The 27,260-nt window shown below is 41.0% G+C and overlaps 1 protein-coding gene across 11 annotated transcripts in view; it reads left to right on the top strand.

Annotated features, from left to right (window-relative positions):
* Window positions 1-27,260, top strand: part of LOC127357393 (cytoplasmic dynein 1 intermediate chain 1) — a 51,447-nt gene that overhangs the window by 3,369 nt on the left and 20,818 nt on the right. For 3 of the 11 annotated variants that reach the window (XM_051389561.1, XM_051389565.1, XM_051389560.1), the window contains exons 5-11: window positions 724-769; window positions 2,144-2,203; window positions 2,486-2,601; window positions 18,333-18,428; window positions 20,448-20,619; window positions 21,809-21,908; window positions 22,170-22,295. In XM_051389561.1, coding sequence (XP_051245521.1) covers window positions 724-769; window positions 2,144-2,203; window positions 2,486-2,601; window positions 18,333-18,428; window positions 20,448-20,619; window positions 21,809-21,908; window positions 22,170-22,295 — 716 coding nt within the window. Of the gene's footprint in view, window positions 1-723; window positions 770-2,139; window positions 2,204-2,485; window positions 2,602-18,332; window positions 18,429-20,447; window positions 20,620-21,808; window positions 21,909-22,169; window positions 22,296-27,260 lie in introns of all 11 variants that reach the window. The other 8 variants (XM_051389571.1, XM_051389569.1, XM_051389570.1 and 5 more) reach the window with 6 other exon arrangements.

Raw genomic sequence — 27,260 nt, 5'->3', positions numbered from 1 at the left:
GCTTCTCATAACTAGTCCTGAGAAGTTTCATTTGATCTTGAGATAAGGTCTGTTAGTTGCTAGTTTGAAAATGAGAGCGAGATATGCAAATAGCCAGATATTATCTATTACTTGGTTGAAACCTCAGAAAGCAGCCTTAGTGAGCAAGCTAATGGAATATTAGCCTAATGTGCATTCACCTTACACTTTTATATTTGTTAAGGCATGTAGCTGATTTGAGCACAAGTGACAAAATGTAATTTCCTCTTCTGTCACTGTTCCCTAGAGTAGAGAAAATGCTTACATATCCATAACACACTAGACCAGTAGAGCAACTATTTACCTTTAAGTTCTACACATGGCTGCTCTGGTGAATTAAACTCGCAGTTGAGAAGAGAGTGGTCATCAAGTGCTTTCCATTTGCTTTTTAATGGCATCTGACTGTAGAGGTCAGTGTGTGAGTGATGCCCTCAGGGGTCATTAGTGATGTGTTGTTCTGGTGTGGCCAGGGGTGGAATTGGGGATGAAGAATGTGTGGGAACTCAATAAAGTCCCTAGCAGAAATAAATTATCTTATACTGTATAAGACTTTTTGTTTCTTTTTAGCTTTTACAAATTGGATTTTACAAATTGGTGAGTTAGTGCCTGGAATGAAATATTTGTTTTCCCCCCCAAATCCACCCTGGATGATGGCATGCCATTTTGAGCTTCTCCATTTGTGGCTGTGTATGTGTGTGTCCCTTCTTAGGTCAGGTTTCTCTAAAAACAAGTTCCAAGCACAGAGCTCAAGGTAAGCATTTTCACGTCAAACCCAGGAACCCCACACCCCTCTTTTCTTTAGTTGAGTTTGCCCTCATGTGAACACAGAGAGCCACCCACAGTGTTGTCAGTGGTCTTAGCAATGTGTTCCCATCATGATTTACAAGATCAAAACGGCGCAGTGCCCCTCTTTGCTTCGTTCCTCTGCTCTCCTCTGGTGACTTCCTGTCTGTGCCTGTCTGAAGCCCCACTGTCTCCCTAAATGCCAGCTCGAAAGATTTCCCCTTGCATGAGTTGAGCCACACAAGTCATTTCAGCCTTCACAGAGTTGACAATCTGCTGCTTAAAGTGTCATCGCTGTTACTGTAAAACAGCCGTTCTGTCAGGCTTAAGAATGCCTTGCCACTCTCACCTGGCTCTGTGTGGCACAAGCTGAAGGTCTAATGGGCGTGTTCACTGGCCCTAAAAGGTATCATCAAAAAGTGTAGTGGTGTTAGAAGCGGTATCCTTTCACAGCTGGTACATTTCAACCAAGTTACCATAAAACTCTCTAGGTTTCACTTGCTGTTTGATTTCCCTGCAAGCGAGCGATTCCCACCTCCCCAATATAAAGCTGGATAACTGCTGGAGAACCATGCTAATGCACTGAATGAGCTTAGCAATTTCCTCGTGGTGTGTCAATCTCGTTGATCATGCATGGCAACTACCTTGTCATGTATGTTGATCCTTGAAAACGCATTTTATTTTGATTTTCATACGCTGAATGTTATCATGTGACTATGTACATAGATGATATATGTTGTGATATGGGTGTGAGGTGGAAATCATCATGTTGCTGGGTACATTGTTTGTGGTTTTCATATATCCTTTGGCACAAATTTGCATATGATACATCAATACACAGAATGTCTTAGACTTATGGCATACAAACATAAAAAAACAACATTAATGTCATACACGTTGCTAAAACTGGATGCTGCCGATGAGAAAGACAATCAAATCATTTTGACCTTCCACACAACAATGGAACATTTTTTGTCTATAAATGTATTGGTATTTTCATCTTGTAGATTCCTGGCAGAAGACCAAGAAATCTATTACAAGAGATGAGCAGAGATCTTTAAATAATCAGAGTACATTGAAACGTAATGAAATATAATGTCTCCCTAATGTATAGCTCTCCCACGCTATATCCACTTATCTAAACATTTTTCCATTAACAGCGCCTGCATGAAATTCGATGGGAATTCCTGTGTTAAGCTGTTCTCTAGATAAGTGGTCTGTGGGTGAGTGTGTGTGCGCGCATACATGTGGGCCAGTGTTTGTGTCTTTGTTTTAATGTGTCTGTTTGTAAACATGCATGTCCTCTTTTGCTCCCCCCACCCCACCCTGTTGGTGACATTAGGACGCTGCAGTGGGACACAGACCCCTCTGTGCTGCAGCTGCAAGCTGATTCTGAGCTCGGGTATATCTTCCTTCTCTGCTCTTGTTCACTGTCTGACAAAAAAAAATATACTGCAATACATCTTATTTGGCATTGCATGGCCTTTATTAATAGTCTAATTTAATAGTCCATATAAAGGGTCAATTACTCTAATGGCCCTGAATATTGAGCTACAGACACAAGACCCTACATGTTATTCACTGCTTTGATACAAATGGAAACATATTGTATTATATGTAGGACAATTTGGTTTAATTCACAATGTAACTATGCTAATAGGAACATCTTGTCTCTGTTACCCAGGCGCAGGATGTTGAGGCTTGGGGCTTCTAAGATCACACAGGTAGACTTCCTTCCCAAAGAGGTGGTCTCCTACAGCAAGGAGACACAGACGCCACACACGGCCCACCTATCTGAAGGTGAGTATTTGTGTGTGTGTGTGTGTGTGTGTGAGTGTGTGTGTGAGTGTGTGTGTGTGCATAAGTAACTCCTCTTCCATATGATCTATAGTCTAAGAATTAAGCTGTTTTCACGGTCCATGTGGCACCAGAGGTCACAAGAAGCAACAAAAGGTTTCATGTTGCAATGATTGTCGTCGTTGTGAGGTTGAATTTGATACTCCTTCGGTTAGCCAGTTCACAGCTTACATGTAAACCTGGAGTGACTTAAAGGCTGACAGATGAAAGTTGGCTAAGATGATTCCTTATGTGTGTAGTATGTGTAGTATGCACACAATAATATATATTTGTGCATGTGTGTTTACATATTCTTTAAATCATTAATTTTTTAAATTGTATATATTACCATTATGGCCAATTTAGTATTCCAGAATAGGAAGAGCTGTCATTCATTCCATCACTATTTGGTCTGGGAAGAAACGATGAACAAGAAAAAAATGTGTATTTTTGTTCATCTGTGTGTATGTATGCGTTTGCGTGTGAGGTTATGTGTGTCTCTGCAAGAGGGCGTGCACATCTGTACTGAGCTGCAGTTACTAAACACATCCATATGGTGAAAACTGAGGTTAGTCCTGCACTGGATTTGGCTTAACGTTGGCGGTTGTAAATTCAAGGCATATACATTTGATTATGTTTGTATTGGAGGAGAAAGACAATGGAGATTTGGATGGATGACAGTAGTTCTTCCACTAAATTGAACTTTGAGCCTTTGTTCTCTTTGCAAATGCAGATATACCATTGAGAAATGTCATCTTCACATGTAGGAATGCACATACAAATGCTACTCTACCTACACGCTTTACACACAAACTGACTGTCAGACATACACATACATATATATATATAAATGTATATATGAATATAAATAAATTAATAGATATATAAACTGTATATATAACACACACACACACACACACACACACACACACACGCACAAACACACACTCCCTATCATCATCTCTATCTTCCTTCTTTTAGTTGCCAAGACAGCTGGCAGCCATGTGACTGTGAAGGGGTTGTACTTCCTGCTTCCTGTCATTATAATAGATGGTCTGGTGTGGATTCCACTGCCCTCCTCCACCAGCAACCACCACGCACATACACACACGTCTATCCTGATCAGCATCCAAACGGTCCGCCTCAACTCCCCCCCTTTTTCCTTGACAGATCCAGGAATAGATCATTTACTCAACAAGTGCACAGGCACTGACTCACATATGTGTGCTGGGGGACATACACATGTGTACACGCATGCACGCGCACACACACTCACACACAAACACACACACACACACACACACACACACACACACACACACACACACACACACACACACACACACACACACACACACACACACCAGAATCAGATTTTTTGGCCAACTCTACATACAAGGACTTGTGTTGTCAAAAGGTTGTCAGTTGCCAAAACAACACAAATCCACAAACAAACAAACAATATAACTGTTGTAAACTGTACAGGGCAATTAGATAAAGAGATAAAGACTAAACATCCAAACACATGCAGTAGTTACTATTTACAGGTCAAGTAGTCTGTGTATCCATACAAACAAATCCACACTTTGTGGCTGGTTATCGCCCATAGCGATGCTATATGTCGGTCCATTTAAGTTTGAGAGAGAGAGAGACAGAGAGAGAGAGAGAGAACATCTGGGAGCCAGAGCAGAGCTGTGGTGGTCTACAGGGAGGTGACCCTGGCCTTAGGAGACCCTTCCTTTGCAGGCTACCACAAAGGTTGTGTGTCTGGAGAAGGGGGAAAAGAGGCTGATGGTAGCACCTGCCTGCACTTCTGGCTGCATGTTTGTTCAGGCCAGTTCCCTTTGTTGATTACTGAACCTAACCAGCACACAACATGCATCTCATTTTCAGGTTGCAGCTCCAGGTTATGTATATAGCCCACAACCAACCAACCAAAGCTGATTACAGATGTCTATTGAATCTTTTAGTTGTTGAATATTGTATATATATATATATAGTGGATTTGTAAAGGGATGCAAAAAGATTGACATATAATAAAATGTCCTTGAACCCAACTGTAAGGTTTGGCACTTAGGTCCCCTTCAGGACTAAATATAACATATGAAAAGTGGGTGTGTTTGTGTTCCATGTGTACATCTCTGCTGGTCATTAGTGTGTATGTAGTTTTAAACAAAGAGTACCATTGAAGCTCTTGGTGGCTTTCACATGCAGATGTTAAGTGTTTTCAAAAGGTCTTTTCTAATAGCTGTATATCTTATGGCTGTATGATATAATAATATATACTTGAAAATCCACCCTTCTATAATTTTGCTATATACACCAAATGCTGATGAAGACAGCATCTTCTTCTTCTTTCTTTCTTATACATAATCATTATCTCTTTTATCTCTCTTTTTCTCTTCATTCCTTGTCTTGCTTTCCTTTATCTTTTCCTCCCTTCCTACCTTCCCTTTTATCCCTGTCTGACCAAACTGTTGTGTAATGTACGCAACTAATGCTGCCTCTGTGTAATCTTAAAACATATATGCAGAAAGAGAAGAAAGAGTGGGATTTAGTGGGGGAAAACCCAGCTGGCTGCTCTGGAGGAATGAACAGAAGAATTAATCTGTTGTCTTAATGATGGTGGTGTGTCTCAAGGCTGTATAAAGCTCTGTGGAGGGACCTCTAGTTCTTTGGATATCTGTATCTGTTTTTAAACTGTGTGTGTGTGTGTGTGTGTGTGTGTGTGTGTGTGTGTGTGTGTGTGTGTGTGTGTGTGTGTGTGTGTGTGTGTGTAGAAATCTTCTTATTGTGTTTAAAGATAATTTCAACAGTGGTTCAGTATCTTTTATAATGTTTAAAGATCACATATGGCCAATGGATGCTTTTTATATTCTAGATATGATCTTTATGACTTGACTCATTGTTATCTTTATAAAATGTTATTAGTGCCTGAATTTTCTCGATGACTCTTAATACGGGAGGTGGTTTCTCATTAAAAGTGTAATACTGACGTCAAGTGTGTGTGAAAGTGTAGTCTCATTGTAGTCACTTTAAATCATTGATGGATGACTCAGGGATTCTCTCATGGCTTCTTCCCCTCGTGAACTTCTGACCTCCCCAGTTCTCATATCTGCCCTTATGCGCAGGGTGGCTGGTTGCGCGTGCGTGACGTGAGTATGCTTTATGGGAAAGTGTGTGTGTGTGTGTGTGTGTGTGTGTGTGTGTGTGTGTGTGTGTGTGTGTGTGTGGAGTGTGTGTGTTTGTGTGTATTGGAGATTTAATACAGCTTTATCAAATTGGATTGATTTGATCTGACTTCGTATGTGTTCATCTTTTACACAAGAGTTTGTGTTTTAATGCTCCCATGGAGTTTGTGTGTGTGACTCTCATTTAAACCAGCTAATGATATGGCTTTTCATTTCCGTGACCAATTGCCTTCCTATAATCGTGATGTGTAGCTTGTCTATGTATGTTCCTTTTCCCATTGGCTGCTAGCGGATCTGTCTGTCCTGAGTGTCCATTGTGTCAAGCAATCGGATTAGCCCCAGTCACGGTTGGCTCCAGCTATTTACTGCCATCCTAATGGGTATGAATGGACATGCTTGTCGTGAGGGATGGACGCTTTGTCTAATGACATAGTAGGGAAATAAAGTAAGGTCTAATGTGGTGTGTGATAGTAACCTAACCTACTGAGGTCACACAAAGTGTGTGTTGGGTAGTCGGTGTTTCATGCCTCTATCTTGTGCCTAAATATGTTGACATGTTGTTGAGAGAGAGAGAAGTGGCTTGTATTTTGAATTGACTATGAGCTTTTCACTCAGACAGAACAGACAGAACTCAACAGAATCTTGTGAATAAACACTGAAACTGACTCAGTTTTAGTAATTAGCACGCTCAGCTTTATTCTGCAGCATAATTTGTCTTAAATGTTTCTGAATATCAGTATTTGGAAACACAACAAAGTCAAGGACATGGCCAGCAATGGTCTTAATCTGACAGGTGGACGCTTTTCAGCACACCTGTGGCAGTGTTTAAAAGAGACACTAATGACTGCAGTGTTATGGCTCCTTATAGAGTGTACAGTAAGACATTGACTTTCAGTCGAACTAAGATTCTTATTTTCATTGTGATGTGAAACAGAAAAGGCCATACATCCTCACATTTGACACACAATATTTATTCATTAATAATGGATCAAATGACTGGGGTCACTCATTTATCACCCAACAGTCTACAGTTCCTCTCAGCTCTATGGAGGTTTAGTGTCTTTCAGCTCATTGTTCTGGTTTCTATGGCCCCCGAAGTTTGATATTTTGGTTCAGTTGCACCGCTGTCATCAGCTTTTTTTCCCAGCCACAGCAAGCAGCTGTTTCATTGCAACAAACTCTACACTACCTACCCATAGCCAGATATTTCTCTCAAGAGTTGGAGATCAACACAGAGCTAAAATAAGAGTGAATATTGGATTTACAATGGCAGGTAGCCTGTTTGCCAACATATTCACCAAAACAATTTTATAAGATGATAATATGTAAGTATTGTGTTTTTAGCTTGTGGTGCTGCCCCCAAGTCACCAAAACACATCAATTAATCAAAAAAGGCAGGTTATCTTTCAATAGTTTAATACCATCAGTATAGTAAAAAATAGGTTTTAAGAGGGGTTTGGCTCACAAAATTTAAGTTGGGTTGGACTTGGACCCAAGTTTTTGGGCTTTACCAAAACTTTACTTTGTAGTGACAGTCTTAAATGTGTTACAAGAAAACATTTCCCAGTGCTCAATGAAAATGATGCTATGTTTTGTCAACTGTTGAATAGTTTCAGGAATTTCAATGAGACCGTGAACCCTCTCTTATGTCTACTGTTTAACCACAGCAGTTAAAATTTTCCACCTCAATTTTCCTCAGGTCTGACAATATTTTGTAGAGCCAAGTTTTAAACGCCCTACACATGGGAGGAGGGGGTGAGATTTCACATAGTTTCAGCAAAATGTGGGCAACCTTTCTGTCTCCCTCTTTGTTTCTCCCTGCATCCCTCCTCTTGGACTGGCCAATCCCACTCGGCCATGAACGGAGTGAATGTCAGTACTCGGACAAACCCACTCTTTTACTTTACTGATCTCAATCTGAAGATGACTATCAGTGTGTGTGTGTGTGTGTGTGTGTGTGTGTGTGTGTACTTGAGATGTTGGCAAGAGCAGGAAAGGTCAAGGGGATTGAAGGCATTTTGTGCATGTGCTTGTGCACGTATACTTGTGTGCAGGTTGGCATGGGTGTAGTGTGAGCTTGACCCAGTTTGTAATAAATTGGTTTCACTCAGTTGAGCCTTAAAAGATCCATAATAGGCCACAGTGGAAAAGTAGCCAAAGAAATGGAGAGAAAATGAAGGGAAGGGAGAACGAGAGAATTTAATAGGTGAAGAGAAATCTTTGGATATTAGAGAATAAACTGATGATTGAAGGAGAAAGTCCAAGAGAGCAACAAATGGAGGAGAAACAGTGGAGGCCACTGAGGGATGTTGCAGCAGTTATGATATTACAGCAGTAATTGTTTGCAGTGAACCACAAATAGGCTTTCAGAAATACAACTCTGTTTGTGTTTGTGTGTAATTTGATGTTGCAACTTTGGAAAACCCCCTTTTTAAGGTTAAAAGTTCACAGGGTCAAGAGTGTGTGTGTTAAGGCTTGTGCATCTGTATGCAAGAGTATGTGTGCATGACCCCTCTCCCCCCCCCAATTTATTTTCTGGCCCATTAGTTTTCAGGGTCTGTACAGCTTGAGTGTAGTCAGTAATTCACTCCTTAAGTATATTTACTGCAATAAGAGTATTTCTTTTGACTTGTGGTGGACTGGTAATGGCCTCTAATTGCAAGAGAAAACCCATTTCCAAGCACTAATCTGAGAAGACGCACTCAGAGTTTTGTGAGCATACTCACACACATGCACATAAGCATACAGATTCATAAATGTAAACACACGTGTGGACGAACATACATGGGAATAAACAAGTATGCATACACATAAAACGGTAATGTTCACAGAAGCACACGTGCACACAGGCAAAGAGGCCACACACGCACATAGCGTTACCTGAGCTCTACATAATCCCATAATGGAGCAGTTAAGAAACCAAACTGCTAATTTATGACATGATTCTGACTATTGACAGCACATTGGTCCAGTTAGAGTGTTTAGTTTTGTATATTTTTTCACAAACTAAATAATATAGTCCAACAGATCCCAGACTGGTAGTTGTTTATAAACTGTTGTACAAAAAATGTCTCTCTGGATTTAATTGAATAGGCTGGATTTTAAATTGGCACCAAAAGTATTTGAATCTGTGTCTGAAATTCATTACTCTTCATTACTACATTGCAAAATGTCAGTTGGTAACAAAATCTTAATATTTTTTACTGTACACACCAAAATGTGTAAAGTAAGTATTTAAAAATGTTGAAAGTTGTCAATGAATGACAGTTCAGATTTGTACTCTTGCCTAATGTTTCTTCAATCAGATATTTACTGTTTTACTTTTCCTTTCCTATTATTATGGACACATGATCACACAGGATCACATCATTGTGCACATGTAAAGTAATGCTTGAGTGCTGTTTTCTTTTGCCTATAGTTTCTCCTCAAAGACATCATCAGGAGGGAAAGTATCACTGTGTTGGACAGTGGGCTGAGGCGCATAGCAAACACTCACAACTCATGAGGTTGAGTTCCCTCAGCCAATTTATCCTGTGTCTGTCTTTGGCATTTGGTACAACCCCGCGAGCCAATGATGCATTCAAATAAAAACAGTGAATGTAACACACTCCCAGTCTATACGAACTGACTGAGGGGTTTGTGGGCAGTCTTCAAGGTCCTGAAGGGAGGAATGTGGTTGCATGAGTGTGTGTGTTTTGCATGGTTAGGTACTTATATGTTTCTGTATGTGTCTGTGTATGTGCGCATATATGTGTATGCAGTCACATATGGAAGTGCTTGTCTCATACATTGTTGTTGTTCCAGCCAGGCGGCTACAACAGACTGAACAGACCAGAGAGAGAGCGTGTGTGTGTGAATGTAGGTGTGTGTGTGAGAGAGTGTGTGTGTGTGTGTGTGTGTGTGTGTGTGTGTGTGTGTGTGTGTGTGTGTGTGTGTGTGTGTGTGTGTGTGTGTGTGTGTGAAAATGCGTGTATATTTTCTAAAGGCAAAATTCAAAGCAAATAGAGAATAACCACAGTGAGTGTACCCAGAGGACTGAACAAAATGTACTCTGTTGTTTCATTCTGAATTTGTTCTCATGAAAGTACATTTTAAAATTGTCTTTTTTATGTTTGGTGACTTCTGGACATTTGGAGGAGTGATTGTCCTGTGGTAGCAGTCTCTAGAGATACTATTTAAACCAAGTGTGCGTGTGCTGTACGTGCATGTTCATACAAAAACTTATACTTCAGTTCAGACGTGGGTTTTGCTATTATGATCTCCCCTCGTCTTTTCCCTGCAGACACACATAATCGGCCAACGCTTCTCACTTTCTCTCTTCATAAAACAACTCTGAGTTTGGCTTTCATCATCATCGCCCTCAAAAGGGCACAGCCCTCACTCCTGTTTCACTCCCAAATTGATGGATGGTCCCAAGCGGCTTCTGTCAAAATGGCCATGGCAGTCAAAACCCAGAAAAACTCTTGATATTAGAGGAAAATAATGTCTTTCACAGTGTGTAAGGTATTCCAAGTGAGTCACAGATGATTGCAATTTTCCCCCATGACCACTGTATAATAAGGTACATGAACCCCTTCTTCATCTACCTCCCTCTCTCCCTCTGGCTTTCTCTCTCTCTTTGGCAAAATGGCCATCATCCAAAATAATATTTGCCATCTGATGAGTGCTTGAGATGAGTAGGAATACGGTTTCATGTGTCCCTTTTTACTCTTTTCAACTATTTTCTTTTTTTTTTCTACGTTTCGCTCACATTTTGTTGAACTTGACTTTTTGACATCTGTGCCCCACCCTTCCCCCTCCTTGTTGCATTTTTTATACATGTGTAAAACAACAGTGGGTCTTGAACGTTTGCCTGGGTGGTCTCCCTTGTACTCCGAGATCCCTCCGACTCTCCAGGGATTTTCATTTGAGAGGGTAGCGGTTCACTGCCACAACTAGCCTGCAGCTCATGGCCCTGCTTCACTTTAGTTGTTTCGGTTTGATGTTTGTTAACCCTTTGTTTTTCATGTTTATGCCTTTTGACTGTTTTATACTCTCATTTGACCAATTTGCACCTTTTAACAGACCAAACTTTTTAAACACGAGCAGTCAGTTAAGCATATAAACCCCCTGAACATTGCTATCAAGTCAAAATAAATCTAAGTTGAAACTACAAAAGTTTATTTTCAGTCAACCCTGATAATCAGAATCAACAGGCTCTCAATCAGCTTTTTTTCTTGTTGCAACCAAGTTAAACCTTACCTTTCCAGATCATTATCACAGTTTTTAGCTTGACAGTTGATTGAAGTGAAATATAACCATGCTGGTTTTCTGTTTGGCTGCACTGGCGTGCTATGCTGCAACTCTCCAGCAGGGAGCACTCTTGGCACATATACTCAAGCGCTCCCTCAAAGTCTCACCAACCAAAATAAAAATATTTTTTTATTAGAAATGAGTATCAAATGAAATTAAATTATAGTATTATGAAATAACAGTTTTACAATTAATCTCAATTATGTGTCGCCTTTTTAAGTCTTAATTTGTTTGACAAAATTCCACTTGATTGAAAGGTACTGCTTTCCTTTGCTCATATACTGTAGGTATTGAGCAAAAAATGGGTTTGTACATTTACTTGAAAGTGTTGCTGAGGTGCTGTGAAAAATGTTGTCTATTTTAGTACTATATAACTCCGAGCAGCAACCTTTACCAGGCTTATAAAAACAGTTTGCCCCATCAGTCCGTCCATCCCTCATTAAAACAAAATGAAACACCATCGTCATCCGAGCAGCAAACACAGACCTCCGATCACCATCTGAACCACACACTCACAAACCCACACACACACACACACACACACACACACACACAACACAACCCTGTTTCTGAGTGACACAAATCCCAGCTCAGATGACGCGTTGAAAAGTGAGTCGATGCCACAGCAGTGACTTTATGTAAGACTTTTTCTTTCTGTTGGTCTGTCTCTCTCTCTCTCTGACTGCGTTTTTGACAGTTTGGAAAGTTTGAAGTCATGGGTTTTAATCACGGCCTTGCGGCAGGGCTCAGAGCATGGCGTGGCATGATGGCTCAGTTTAAAGATGTGGGTCTGGGTCATGGCCAAGGCTGGGTGGCACTGCTAGAAAGAGAGGGGGGCGAGACAGAGACAGAGAGAGCGAGAAAGAGATCGAGAGAGAATCTATTTCTACTATGGGCTGCAATAACGAGAGCTGATTATGTGTGGTCATGCATGTGTGTGTGTACCCTGTAGACTCGGGTGAACATAGTCTTGAACACACCACACACACACACACACACACACACACACACACACAAAAATGTTTGATCAGTGTGGGGAAAGTGTGGTGAAGAGATGAATTAATCTAAATCATCCTGCGGATTTTAGCCTCACCAGTTTTACATCAAGTCCTGCTGCTAATGTGTGTGTGTATGTGGCGAATACTTTTACCCCTACTGTGGTAATCATGACTTGATGAACCATGATGAATTTTAAACATTATTTTCTATTGAAACACAAAAAACAAAACAACCCAGAATAAAATTAACAAACTGAAGTTAAATGATCATCAGTGCCCGACATTTCATGCATAACTTGTCTTCTACCTAAATACAATCTTGGGCCACTATATGAAGAAAGTCTTTTTTTACTCAACATTTGACTTCTGTAGGAATCCAATTTACTTGCAAGAAGTTGCAACTGTGGACTCACATGTTGAGTTCAGGCTATGTTGATGCACTTTTCTCTATAGTCTGTCTTGATTATCTACAGATTAGTGACTTTCTTGAAACACAAAGCGAGTTGGACCACCCTCTCTGCAAAAGATTTGTTCGACTTTACTGCATAGCTGGCTTTAACCCATCAATTTGCTGTCCAACCTGACTAACAGGTCCCTAAACTGTCACTGTGTGCACTGATTATTAACAAAAACTAGAGCCTTAGTTCACCAAGACACCTGTGAGTGGGCACAAGACTTGCAAAGAGCATGACTTGTCCAACTGTCAAAAGCATGCAATATAAAACAGCAGTGTGCATTTTAATCTCTTGATCTATACTCAAAATGAGTCGTGAGCTTGTTCCATATGGCTGAAAACATGATGTTTCTCCTTCAAAGATCCCCTGTATCCCCATATATTAAGACATATACAAATTGTCTGCATGGAACAATAACGTGTGTTTATATGTTTAAATTCAGATTTTTAAGAAGATGATTGTGAAAGCATCCTTCCTGTCTCAAACTCTGCACATACATCACTGTGCACAGTGGAGCTCACACATACAACTGTAGGAACAAAGGAAGAAAAACATGTTGTTGAGTGGAGGTGGACTTGAATATTCCAAAGCAAAAGATTCAAGTTGTTGAGCAAAATTATACTAGAACCTATAAAGACTAAGAAAAGCCAAAGTAATGTTTGCTGTACATATTTAGAGGAGATATTATCCTATAGATACTGATCTCTTTAAAAATGTTTATGGTTGATATTATCTTGTCTCGGCCTGTCATATAACATTTTATTTATTTTAGGATTGCATCATTTTATTTGTGACCTATATCATTATTTCAGTCGTATTAAAATCCTTGTGGTTATATAAATCTTTTTGCGTTACACTTGGATAACAAGGATTATATTACTGGATGTGGGATGAATAAAAGTGAGAAATTCCCCTGATGCCTCAGGTCATTTTTAATGCATGCAGAGGTGAAGTGGATGTGTAGTGTGAGTATGTGTGTGTTGTGTCTTTCTCTTACAATAAAAGATGTTCTCAGTTAAGTTAATGCATTAGTGTGTGTGTGTGTGTGTGTGTGTGTGTGTGTGTGTGTGTGTGTGTGTGTGTGTGTGTGTGTCGTGCCAGGGCCACATTAGAGGGGCCTTTCAAGTCATGTCGGCCTCCTCCTACTCCTCTGTATAGTGCTTGTGTTGTGGTCTGCTCAACAGCCAACCTCCCAGAACCCCCTGCAAACTGTGTGTGTGTGCGTGCGTGTGTGTTTTCCCATATGAACGTGTCTATAATGTTGTAGGGTTAAATCCTGCTAGATTTCTCTTTTGTGTCCCTCTCCCTGTTTCCGCCGCCTCTTCTCTTTCATATCAGTATCTCCCTTTCTTTGTGATTAATACAATAGAGATCTATAAAAATTATGAGTACTGTCAACTTTGATTGTGTGTGACTCAGTTTTGTAGTCACCTCCATGCTGCAATGATAAGTCTGCAGCTCTGCCCCCTTAATGTAGTTGATGACAAACTTGGGGCCCGGTCTCATCATCCCTTCTACACACACCCACACCCACAGCTCTTTGATACGTATGCCAATCGCTCCAAGCATGCGCTAACACATTTCAGCACACTAGCACTTATTGTGGATTGGGTTCAGAATAAAAGGTTAGCTAACGCTTTGATCCTTACCAAACAGAACACATGCTAGCACATTATTGCTGTGACACACCATGCCATTGTCCTTTATGTACTAGCCAAAGGCGAGCAGAAGACAGTGTGTACATCTTTTATATGCTGTCAGTTTCTCTAAAACTCTCCACATGCGCGATAGTAGCTGCCTACTGTGAAATAATACAAGATGTTTAAGCTAATGAAACTCTCAGCGGTGTGTCAGCCTTCATTAAGACTATGTTTTCTTTATTCCACAAACAGATCAGCCCATTATTCTCACCTGGGCTATTCTCAGTCCATAAAGGCTGTAACGATGCTTATACCGGCTAAAATGAGCCACGGCACAGAAAACATGTTAATAAAGTGTTAATTAGCCTCAGTACAGTAGCTAGTTGCACTGTAATTACTAACCATCCTTCTTGTCTGACTGAGAAAATTAAGAGTGATTTTTGGCGGTGAGACTAGAATTACTAGAATTATTAGAATTACATATAAGGGAATTAAATTATCACTATTTTAGGTTTAATACAATGAACTGTGTTCCGTTGTTACGCATTATATTGCACAAAATTGTTGAGTTATTTTTACAATCACTTAATTGTTTAAGTAAACACAAAATGAGAGGTTCACTGGATCCAGATTGTGTTATATGAAGTCTTCTAGGATAGTAAGTTGAATGTTTTGACTGCTGGCCTGTTGGTTTGACAAAAAAAAAGTTATTTTAGGATGTCAACATGGACTCATTTCACTTCTATTTTTTAAAAAACAAATGATTAACTGAGAAAATATTCGACACATTAATGAATAATAAAAATAATCGGCAGTTGCAGCTCTACAAAAGTTTGACATCTAACACAAAAACTCATTTAGTTCGTTTTTAATGAAGATTTGCTTGGAATCATACATTTGGACAACAGAATTTTGTTAAACAGGAACAAGATATGATCATATGGTCACTATACAATTTCAACAAAAGTTTACACATACTAGAGATACAACGATACAACTTTTTCTTTTTAACACCAAGTACCCATCTGATAGCAGTGCTTCCCTTTTCCCAAATTTAAAATCTCTATATCTTGTTGCGGAGAACTTAATGGAATGATTTTTAATCATCATGTTAAGTAACATAAAACTTGAGTCAGCTTTCGACTGAATGTAAAACTGAATTATATAATGATACTGACAAAGAAACGTTATGGCTGATACCTGATTTGTTCCACAAGGTAAGTACTAGCACTGCTGTGGATAATATTTATGACGAGCCTGACAGAGCATATGAAAGGCTATTTTAGGTTATGTTGTTACTTCCATTCTCTTTAAAGGTGTAATATTTCTGTGCTTCCAAACAATTTGACAGATTCAGACATGTGCGTACGTGCCTCTGTTTGTGTGTGTGTGTGTGTGTGTGTGTGTGTGTGTGTGTCTGTGCATATGAATTTACAAACACCTTTACACACTTGTGTTCGTGTGTACTTGTGTCTGTTTCTTCACACTGTGCATCTGTGTGTCTTCATACCTGCTGGGCTGGGCTGAATTGACTGGGCCCGGTCAGCATGAGTAAGCAGTCAGGGAAAGATTGAGGCAGCCAGATGCGGCGGCCCCGGACTACCGAGGATATCATTACCCCGGGTGTGTAGCCGGCCAAAACGGGAGCCCCCAAGCGGAGTTTCATCAAGGTGGACCCCGTCTGCAGCGAGGGGGAGGATACCGGTTAACCTGTTGTCCTGCAGCGAGGAGCGGTATTAAGCGGCAGGTGGAAACAGAAAGCATCCCCTGACTAGAATGAGGTGGAAAGAAGAAAGTGTGGATACTTACAGGGTAGCGGGGTGACACACTCAAACTGTGAAAGATTGTCTCTTTTGATTTCCCTTCCCTGCTCTTTTTGCAACTCAACAGGGAACCTCTGTGTGTGTTTGCATATACATTTTACAGAAAGTTTTATATTATCATTTTAAACCGATGAGTCTTATTCTCCATTACCATTTACCACAATATAGCTTTACTTAGAGCACACATACAGAAATGTATCTCTGAAAAATTTCCATTCAAAGGAAATATCCCGGATATTTTTGGTGCAGAACTTTGACAGAACAACTTGATGCATGGCTACTGGCAACAACATCAGCAGTATCTTCATACGGGAATTGGACCGTCTCCCCTCAGTGAGGTAACCCATAGGCCATGAATCACGCTGCCTTGCTCCAGAGTCCTGTGGTCCCGGGGGTTGACAGTTTGACCGCTCCTCAATGTGGTCTCTCTCCTCCACTCACGCTCCTCCCATCCCCATCGCCACACATTCCAACCACCGGACCGGTCACGTAAGGTCAAGAAAATAGAACAAAATAGAACAGGATGGAAGAGAAGTTGTGTGTAATGTATCTTTTCCAGGTCTGGTTAGCAGGACCCCCATTTGCTGTTTTACATCCTGAGCCCTTTGCAGATTAATGACCACAGTTTGCGGAGGAAAAGAATGACTGTTGGATGACAGAGAGAAATAATGCATGGAGGGGGAGACAAAAGGGCCTGTAAGAAGGGTATTCCTGTGTGTTTCTGTTTGCAGCTTGTCTGCTTTGGCAGCTGAGACATGGAGCTAGTCTGGCAGTCTGCCTGTCTGGTCCTCTCCGCTCTCTCCTCCATACTGGTGGGTCACTGGTGTTTGGATCACTACAGCTGGCTGTTAACCACCGACTTGGAATGAGCTTCACTGCCATGTGTTTGATTTAGCTTAGTCATTTATTATATACACACAGTATGAAAATTAAAGTCATATATCAAAAACTTTATCTTGGAAGGGAAAAAGAAAAGAAAACACAAAGACAGGGTGATAGAAGGATGTACCAGGAAGCCTGAAATGATAAATAAAATGAGACCGGAAAAGATTGTAATACTAATAATAAATGTACTAAAGTGTTCCACCAATTAAAATCATATTTGTACCTTTTTGAAAAACAGTGAGTTCATCAAAAGCTTAGGCGAGTCCAAGTGATAAATGGACAGTTCATCCGGTGCAAGAGCGGCCCTTGAGCGAGTGGTTTTAACTGTGCCCCAGGCCATACTCCAGCTGAGTTAAACACACCCCGACGTGTGTGTGTGAGAGAGAGAGACATGACACGTCTGAGGGTGTGATGTAGTCACTTCCTCCCACCGGACTGAGCGACTGTTGTCAGCTTGACCCTGCGCCAGTTAACCCCTCACCACCCCTGGCACCGCGGGCGAGGGCCCCGGGTCTGTGTGTTTGAGAAAGAGAGAAAAGACAGATTGTATGTCTGTGTGTAGCGTGTGTGTTGGCGGACCACAGGTGTCTGGTCACGGTGTCAGGGTGTTAAGAGGTCTTCTCAGAGCTCCCCCCCGTCTCTCAGCATCTGTTTCCGAGGGAGGGAGTGGCAGAAAAGAGGAGGAGAGGTTGGCGAGGGTTACCAACACATACCCTGAGGGGTGTGGGGGGCTTGTTGCCGGGGGGCAGTAGCTGACAAGCAGGTGCCTATGTTGACAGTAACCCTTCATACTTGAACCCCACGTCCTCCCAAACACACACACACACATTACCCGCACTTACAATAAATCCTGAAGAGTCAAGCATAATTGCGGCGCCTGATTGGAGGGAATGCAGAGGGAATCCCCTTTTACACGCACATGCACACACACATCACAGGATCTTTTTGCTTGGGGTCAAAGGTGAAAGGAATAGAGCACACACAAGTCTGACATTTCCTGCTGTCCGTGTGTGTGTGATTTGCGTGCGCAGTGACCGACACATGTGGACCATGTGAACACGGACAAAGGCACGGGATTGTTTCCTGTTTATATTTCTTTTCCCAAGACAGCGTATACTTTATATACATATGCAACAGTAACAGAGATTCTGCAGCATTCATGCTTCACGTTTTTGTGTTTTCAAAAAAAAAGAAGCAAATACGAGTGCGTGTGTTTGTGAATGAAACCCATTCGGACCAAATGTTAGTTAGTCAGGTGTACCGATGCATGTCTGGGAATGATTATTTTGGTAAGAAGGAGGGGAAGGCAGCACACAGCGGGAGGTCGAGGAAAATTGGAACAGCTGTTGATTAACATGAGTGCTCTCTCTCTCTCTCTCTTTCTTTTTCTTTTTTTTTTACTCTCTTTCAGTAGAGGAGGAAGAGGAAGATGAGGAGATGATGGAGGCGAAGCCTGGCCCCGAGTCTGAGCAGCAGGATGAAGATGACAACCGGGAAACCAAAGAAGGTACAAAGGACGAATGATGAAGAGTAAAAATGGTCAACTATTATCATTCTAGTGATCCTTAAATGGTCAACTATTATCATTCCCTACTTCCAGCTTCTCAGTTTGGATGATGTGTGATCTTCGGCTTTAGGGAAGTGTGATGGGCCTTACTCACTGTTTTCTGACAGTTTATAGAACATACAATAGTTAGAAGAAGATGACAACAGGTAAACCAAAGAAGGTACAAAGGACAGATGATGAAGAGTAAAAATAGTCAACTATTATCATTCTAGTGATCCTTAACCACCTCAGTAAGTTCTCTTAAAGTCAGCACCCTCCTGCATAAATTCATTTATGTTGCAGTTGTAGCCCCGATTACTGCAAACACAAAACTTCCCATTCTTCATCCTCTGATCTCCTTCTTCTATCGAGTTCTCACATGCTATTGGTCAAACTGTCACGAAACACGGTCACTTGTGTGTGACACCCACATCCAGTCAGTGGGTGTATCAGATGGAAGGGTGGGGGGGGGGTTGAGACGGGTCCAGCATATCAGCTCCATGGCATGTGGGGGTCAGTACTGATTAAAAACCTGTCACTTGACCCCCCTGACCACACTTCAAAGTGAAGAGGAATGGAGTGTGTGTGTGTGTGTGTGTGTGTGTGTGTGTGTGTGTGTGTGTGTGTGTGTGTGTGTGTGTGTGTGTGTGTGTGTGTGTGTGTGTGTGTGTGTGTGTGTGTGTGTTCATGCGTATGTGGATAATGTTGTATCCTGTAGTACCATGTAGTAAAATACAGAAGGCCATGAGTGGGTAAAAACACAACACATGATGCACACACAGATGGATTATTCATATTAATTTGCATGCACAATCCAGACTGTACCGTGTGTGAGTCAAACACACACATAGTCAGATGTATGCACACACGCACTCAAAAACACACAGTCATCCGTCTCCTCTCCATCCTGGCCTATTAGAAGGTCTGGCCTTTGATCTCTGCCACTCGATTCACTGGGTATTTTCTGACAACTCGTAAGAAATACAAAGGGATGGGGGGGATCAAAGTCAAGAGGCAGGGTAAAGGTCGATATATGTGTGCGCTTGTGTGTGTAAAATCGCATGTGTGCTTGGGGACAGTGACTTCAAAAACCGGACGTCGTGCTGTGCAGCCATTACGTTCAAAGGGAGGCGGGTCGCTCAGAGGGCTTTGTTTTTCTCTTGTTTATGAAGTTCTTACTGTAGGGTTTTATTAGAAAAGATGCATTAAGAACTGTTTGTAGTTTATTATGTCCTGGACCCGATTCTGGTTTTGATAGAGATGAAGTGAATGTTAATCTGACATCAGAAGCACACGATATACTCTTTATATTTTTTGCAGAAGTAGACATGACATTTACTGCAGACAGTCAGATACAGTAACATATCTTTAATATTGTCAAAAGTAGAATGTCATAATGTCAGTTGAATAGAATAAATAGACATTTTTCAGTTTGAGGCGGTTGAACAGTAATTGAGAGATAGCATGGTTTTTGATGGCTGTTTAAAAACAGAAACCTAACTGTATTTTGCAGGTCACATAAAAAACTATTATATATACTTATATTTACACGATTTTAAAGGCCATATTTGATACTACAAATGCCTAAAAGATATGAATATTTAGTATTTTCATGAAATATAAGAGATTGCAGCTGCAACTGCAACTCCCTAGAACAAACAGCAACAACTTATGTCCATTACTATTTGTGGTATTATTGATTAAAATGTATTTTAAAAATAAAACTTTTGACAGAAATAAAGTGCTTTGATAATCGATAAATCATCCAAGTAAATTTTCAAGCAAAAGGTCAAACAATCCCTACTTCCAGCTTCTCAGTTTGGATGATGTGCTGCTGATCTTGGGCTTTAGGGAAGTGTGATGGGCCTTACTCACTGTTTTCTGACAGTTTATAGAACATAAAATAGTTGAGAAAATATTAAAATAATGAATACTTATGCTCTGTGGTTGCACTTCTTGTGTTTATGTCCCTTCCGCCAGGCTCATTTCCAGTGCTGCGGGAGCTGACAGAGGAGGAGAGGCAGCAGATCCTGCACTCTTCGGAATTTCAGAGCTTCTTCGACTGCAGCATTCGGGTGATGGAGCGAGCTCTTGCTGAAGACGGCGACATCTTCTTCGACTACAGCGGCCGGGACCTAGAGGACAAAGAGGGGTGAGCAGGGAGAAGGAAGGAGGGAGGAACATAGTCTGTGTTTGGATGTGAGAGCACATGTGAGTGTTTACTTGCATGCCTCAGACTAAGAAATGTGCTCAGACTGACTCATGCCCACTATGTCACTCTAGGGGCCTGGAAGCTGCTTTGTTCCATGTCTTCCTGCTGATGTCACACTCTCAAGAGGTTAAAAACTCTTGTGAACATGCCTTAAAGAGCATTGTCTTGCCATTTGAAGGGTTGCCTCCAAATGGAGGTTATCAAAGTGTTGGTTGAAGTTATACAAGTCATAAGTGCAAAGCTGTTTTAGTATACTGCTCTGCTATTATAGAAGAATGCTGCTTTTACTAGCTCACTTCAACTTTGACCACTGCAGCCTCAGAGGAGCATCAAGCCTGTGGTCAAATAGAGATTATGTCTAAAACAGGCCATAGCCCAGTGCTTAACATCAGTCCTCTTCTTGTTTCCATGGACATGCTATTCGTGAACTTTGTGAACAACTTATCCTACATTTAACAACCATGTGTTGTTACTGTTCATTCTCACATAGAATTGTGGATCATTCACACTTATAGTTTACCTTCAACTGAAGGTCAGAAAACTGTGTTGATGCAACTTTAGGAAGTGGCCAATGACACAACAATCTGCGTAGGATCTAGTTTGACCACAGGCGCCATGTTGGCTGAAATTTACTGACTCACAAATTCCTCCAATATCAAGTTAATATGCTGAATCAGCTGATGGCCGCCGACCAAGTCTCGACTTGATGTGTCACGACTGTTTTGTGTACCGTACATTAGATGACTTTAATTTAAAACACTGAGTGTCTTTAGCAAATACTGCATGTTTGTCTTTATGTTAGACAAAAAGACATCTCCTGTTTACTACCTTTGTAACCAAGTAAATCTCAGTATAGTTTTTTATTTCTGATAGAAGTTATAATATTATCTAGCTGCAGTGCCTTAAGGTTAAAAAGCTTCTCCACCTCCTCTGTACTTACTCTAGCTAGTACAGTGAATATCCAGATTGAAGGTACCTTAGCAGTGATCACAAACAACCCCTGCACACAAAAGCCATTTTATTTCTTGGAAGGTACCTATTTACGTTGGCAAGTACCTGTTGTGCGACTGGAAAAAAACTGTTGTCTTCAGGCTTACCTTTGACCGTTACCTCCACTGTCTTTTTTCAGGGACTTGGGTAGCGGTTCCAGCCTGTCTTTCAGTAGACTCTTCTATGATGAACACTGGTCGAAACATCGCGTAATCACCTGCCTTGACTGGTCCCTTCAGGTGAGGCCTGCAGCCATTTTGTGTCACTTTGAATTCAAACAGTGCATGAAGAAAAAACAATGCTTCTCCCAAATCTGAAGTCTGAAGTTCCAGTTATGCAGGTGTTAAGTGTCACTATTAAGACTATAAAGATGCTTTATAATATTTTGAATTAGTGTTTAGAATTAACTGTTTCTCCTCATTGTTGTATTGTGTGTTTTTTTCATTGACATCCCTCTTGCTCCCTTTCCCCTTTTCTCTCTCTCTTTCTCGCTCTCTTAGTATCCTGAGTTGCTCGTTGCCTCCTATAACAATAATGAAGATGCTCCTCATGAACCGGATGGTGTTGCCCTTGTGTGGAACATCAAATTTAAGAAGTCCACACCAGAGTACATCTTTCACTGTCAGGTACTTGGTAATTATCAAACCTCACACGTATTTCCAACACTACAGAATATATTTGCAGACTGTAGGGAAAAAGTTATTATTGCTCTTTCTGTGTTTTCCTGTTTAGTTGGGTGTTTAGTAGTATGAACAAACGTTCAGAATAAAGACATCTTTCTCTCATCTCCTTGCTTGCATCTCAGAATTTCACACTCCAAAGCACCATTCTTCTCCCTTTATTTGTCATACCTTATACAGCAACCCTACTGTTGGTCCATCCACTAATCTACAGCTTGTTCCTCTTTTCTACCCTATAATGACATCCCCTTTGTGACTAAAAATATAGAGCGAAGCAAAGGGAAATTAAAGGAAGCTCCACATGCATTCATTTGACCCTCTAGATTGGATCGTAGAGGAACGCGGCCACTGGAGGCCAGAAACATAGGATTTGGTGGGAGAGAAACCCGCTGATGGGTGTGATGCTAATAGCAAATGACACTGAGAAAATGGTAGAAGGAGGGAGGGAGAGGAAAGGGGATGGAAGGATTGGGTGTGAGGGCTTCATGGCTCCCACGAGACAGGCGAGGCCATATAGAGACGTCTTGGTAGTAATATGATGTGGCCTACCACTTCCTAATCCAATGCTGCCACATGTGTGTGTTAGCCCACCCACATTGCCGCATCTAATGTCAGCAGTGCTGCGTTTCACAATAATTGACAAGTCCTACTCATGAAGCTACACCTGTAATAGTATAAATGTCACAGGCATTCACCTCACTGCTTAGAAATAATGTCAGAAATGTGCACACATAATCTCACATTCAAGCTTCACTGAAAAAGGGGAATTAGATTTTCTCTCTTTTTCTCAAAAACACACAGGACCACATATTCCTGCAGACCACATGCTGCGTGCAAATATTTCGATATCAAGCTTGCCATATAAGTCTACCTCCATAATGGATTTTTAAAGCACCCCATTCTTTGACTGCACCATAATTTATGCTGCTGCTGAAATCCATGTGGTCTTACAGATAGATTACAGCTATGCATCTTGTAGCTGTAGGATTCAGTAATTTTTCCATGTGCTTCTCTGAGGAAATATGTGCAGTACATCTGACTTTATTATCAATGCGGTTTCTGAGCACGCTGATCTGTGAATTGTCAGTGTTTGAATATTAGACATTTGGGAACAAGGATATTTTTGTTAGCAGCTGATGAAATGCTCAGTTTATCACAAGGGGGGAATCAACTGCAAATGTGTACAACAGAGGTGAACAGTATTCAGGTTTAAGATCTGGAACAGAGAAATTGTTATCTATAATGTAACAAAGCATTGTCATTGTTTTTGATTCTCCGACACGCACTTCTACAAATACAGCCTTGTTCCGTTGCAGGGATTTGTTTAAAGTGATTGTTCACTGGAAATAAGTGTGTTATATGAAGTGATATCAGATGGAGAAAAGACGAGAAGAGAAAAGTGAGAGAGAACCGAAATTCCCAAGTGCCTACCCCCCCCAACATTTTAGTCAGTGAGTGTTGCCTGGGGCAGTGCCACGGTCTGGTCATGAGGGGAGAGCGAAAAGTGAATGACAGAAAAACAGAGAAACATAGAAAGATAGGACACGGAGCAAATGAGTGGAGACTTAGAAATTGAGTGCCCATATAAACTGTAGAGGTTAAAATGGAGATTAATATAGAGAGTGAGTACAAAATAGAGTGGAAAGAAGAAAAAAAGAAGAGGTTACAAGTCATTTGGAATCAGCCATGCCACTGCTGGATTTGGATGAAAGGAGGTTAGACAAGAGGAGAGACATTTTTCTTGCTCTTTCTTTCCTCGGGGGCCTTTTTGCAAGCAGAGTTGCGACTCTCTTGTTATCCGCGGATCAGATGGCTCTTAATGTGCGAGCATGTTCTGCTGTTTAACCCCCCGCTCCCCCAAACCACAGGTCCAGAGTGCCTCTTCCCCTTTCTGTCTCTACTTTCTCCTGTTTTTCTTTTCACCTTCCACCTCCCATCCCCAGATAGAGGAACAGAGAGGCAAGCTGTTCACGTGCTTTCTCTTTGCATCTGTAATCATACACACTCTCTGTTTATTGTGCACTTCACGCACACACACACACACACACACACACACACACACACACACACACACACACACACACACACACACACACAGACAGACAAGTACACATGTGTTGGCAGTCACTGCTACTGTTGACAGAAGATGGTTTACCTGCATTTCAGCCATTTTTGTTTCCCACAGAAGCAGCTTTTTATCTTGTGGATGGATAGGCTGAATATTATCAGAATATATGCACATGTTGCACATGTGTAAAGGCTGTGGCGTGTGTGTGTGTGTGTGTGTGTGTGTGTGTGTGTGTGTGTGTGTGTGTGTGTGTGTGTGTGTGTGTGTGTGTGTGTGTGTGTGTGTTGAGGATACAAAAGAATGACAGTGCTGGGTCAGTATTGGAAGGTTGGGGTTTGTGGTTGAGGTCTGGTTCAGCAGAAGCCTTATTGTATAAGGCTATGGCTTATAGAAGGCTTCATGTTTCAGATGGGGTTTTGCTGAGGTCAAGCTTCTATATTTCTTGTCTGGCTGTGCACAGTTTGGTGAATGGGCTTAGCAATGCAGAATTGTCCTTTTTAACAACATTTAACCTCGTATTCAGGGTTTAAATGTATTTGCTGAAACAAGTGAACATTTTTGTATTTTGATACAGATTATCCACTGTTATAACAATTTTGTTTATTTGCATTGGACACACAATGATTTCTTAAAGAAAAAAATTAGTTCTTTATTTACTTTGCAGTAGCGTTGATGGGGTTCATGCCCTTGACGTGCTGGTGTGGTGGAAAGTGAAAAATGTAAAAGCTGGTGTTGGTTTGATTTTGGGAGGCGTCTCAGTGAGTCTGACTTTAGGCAGTCTGGGGATTGTGCACTAACATTTTTGGCAATATGCAGCAGTGTTGTAATATTGCATTCTACTGTAATGCAATAGTTAGACAGACTGGTCCTGGTTTAACAAATGATGTTCCCTTGTGGACTAAACAAATCTGGCAGTTGTGCATTCAGTGTTCCATCTCTGTCTCTTCTTCCTGCTTCGCTCTATCTTTCCCTCCAGTCTATGAGCTAATTATTCATTTACCTCACACTTCTTTATTAAAAAGTTTGTAATGGGTTTTTTGGCTCTCAGGATGAAAACAATTGAAAGTCCAATTGAAAGTCCAATTTTAGAATAATTTGACTGCAGATGCATCAATTCCATTTATAGAAATAAACACTATTTAGCTTCATATTTAAACATCTTTATACATTTGGTGATTTAGGCCCCTTTTTTATTAACCTATTCTTATATCCATTGAAATCTATAATTGTTCTCTAACTGATTAAGTCTAGACAGTGAATAACCTATATCTGAAATGAAACAGTATCTCTGTATACTAGGGGGCCTTTGCAATCCCCGTAAGGACCCATGGCAGTTTCATGACCTCACTTTAGGAGCCATTGATCTGTAATATAGTGGAGGAAATGTGTGATCCATTGGTGTGTGGATTTGGTTTGTACTTCAGGAAAGGGGCTGCCGCTGCTGTGGATTCTGGTACCAGTTGAGCGTGCCTCCCCTCATCACGGCCGTCCCAGCAGTTGGACCCATCATCGCCTCATCCCAGTTGGGTCCAATCTTGTAACTTCACACCAGCCTCTCAAGTGGGCAAAGTCACACCACATTAAAGGGCCCGTTTGACTTAAAACCTCTGCTGAACCCCCCAAACCACACGCCTCCCTGTTACAACCCCCACCGCTACTGTCATATCTCATTGGACTCAGCCATATTTTTATTAATATCTCGCTGCCTTGCATCGCTCCCTAGGCCTTTGGCACTTCCAGAAAGGTTGAGTAAGAGAAGCAGAGCAGGAGGAGAGGAAAGTGGGAGGGAGTGTGATGGAGAGATTTAGAAAGAGAGAACAGTGCAACAGCATTATTCACAGGCCTTGTCTAAGTTGGAAGCCATGGGAAATTACACTAGAAGACGAAGTGGCATTGTGTTCAGAAAGCTTAGTAAAGAAACCCTCGAAGTGCTCACTGAACACTGAGTTAAGACTGTGTGACTGTATCTGATTCATGGTACACTAAGTAGATGTTGCTTCTATTGGCAAAAATAACATTGAATTTTGTGGTACATTTGATTATTTTGTACAACTTTGACTGTGGTATTATACGGAGACGTTAAAGGCAGTGTCTGAAGAACTAAGAATAACTTTTAGGTGGAACCTCAGAAACTGATCTAAAACAGGTAACTTTTTAGACTTTAAGCTGTGTTTCATTTAGGTGATGTTCTATATTTAATACTTGTGCATTCAGTTGCAGTTTAGCCTATTTTATAAATCACATATAGAGTTAAAGGAAGAGTTAAATTTCTTACATTTCTTCACAACTATAGCTAATTAGCTGTATTGCTGATAATTAGATGAGAAGATTGATACCACTCTTTTATCTGACTGTTAAGTTTAAGGCTACAGCCAATAGCCAGTTATCTTAGCTTAGCATAAGATCTGGAAATGGGAAACCATCTAGCCAAAATCTGCATACCAGCTCCTGTAAAACTGACTAGTTAACACATTGTATCTAGTTTGTTTAATTTGTATAAAATCTTAAATGTAAGAACAACATGTTGTAGTTTTATGTTGGGTTACTGTATGTAGGACTGTTTCTCCCTGTTGTCTTTTGGTGTTGTCACGGTGAGGTTACCAGGCAACCACGACAACTGAAGTTGTGGAGACCCTGCAACTCTCAGCTAGAAAGCATGAAAGCAACTTCCAATAAGCAATTAACTATTCCTTTAAAACATTCTCTTCAGACCAAAGTATCAAAGGAAGTATTGTTTTGCTATTAGTACCAAAACTTCAGAATTGTTTTGGCACCAGTATCTAAAAGTGCAGATCGATACCCAGTCGTACAACAACAGTAAGTGTTTGACAGGAGTCCTTAAA

This window comes from Dicentrarchus labrax, unplaced genomic scaffold, assembly GCF_905237075.1.
Source record: "Dicentrarchus labrax unplaced genomic scaffold, dlabrax2021, whole genome shotgun sequence".
Lineage (NCBI taxonomy): Eukaryota > Metazoa > Chordata > Actinopteri > Moronidae > Dicentrarchus > Dicentrarchus labrax.
Note: the sequence above shows the minus strand (reverse complement) of the source record. Positions and strands in the feature narration are given on the sequence as shown.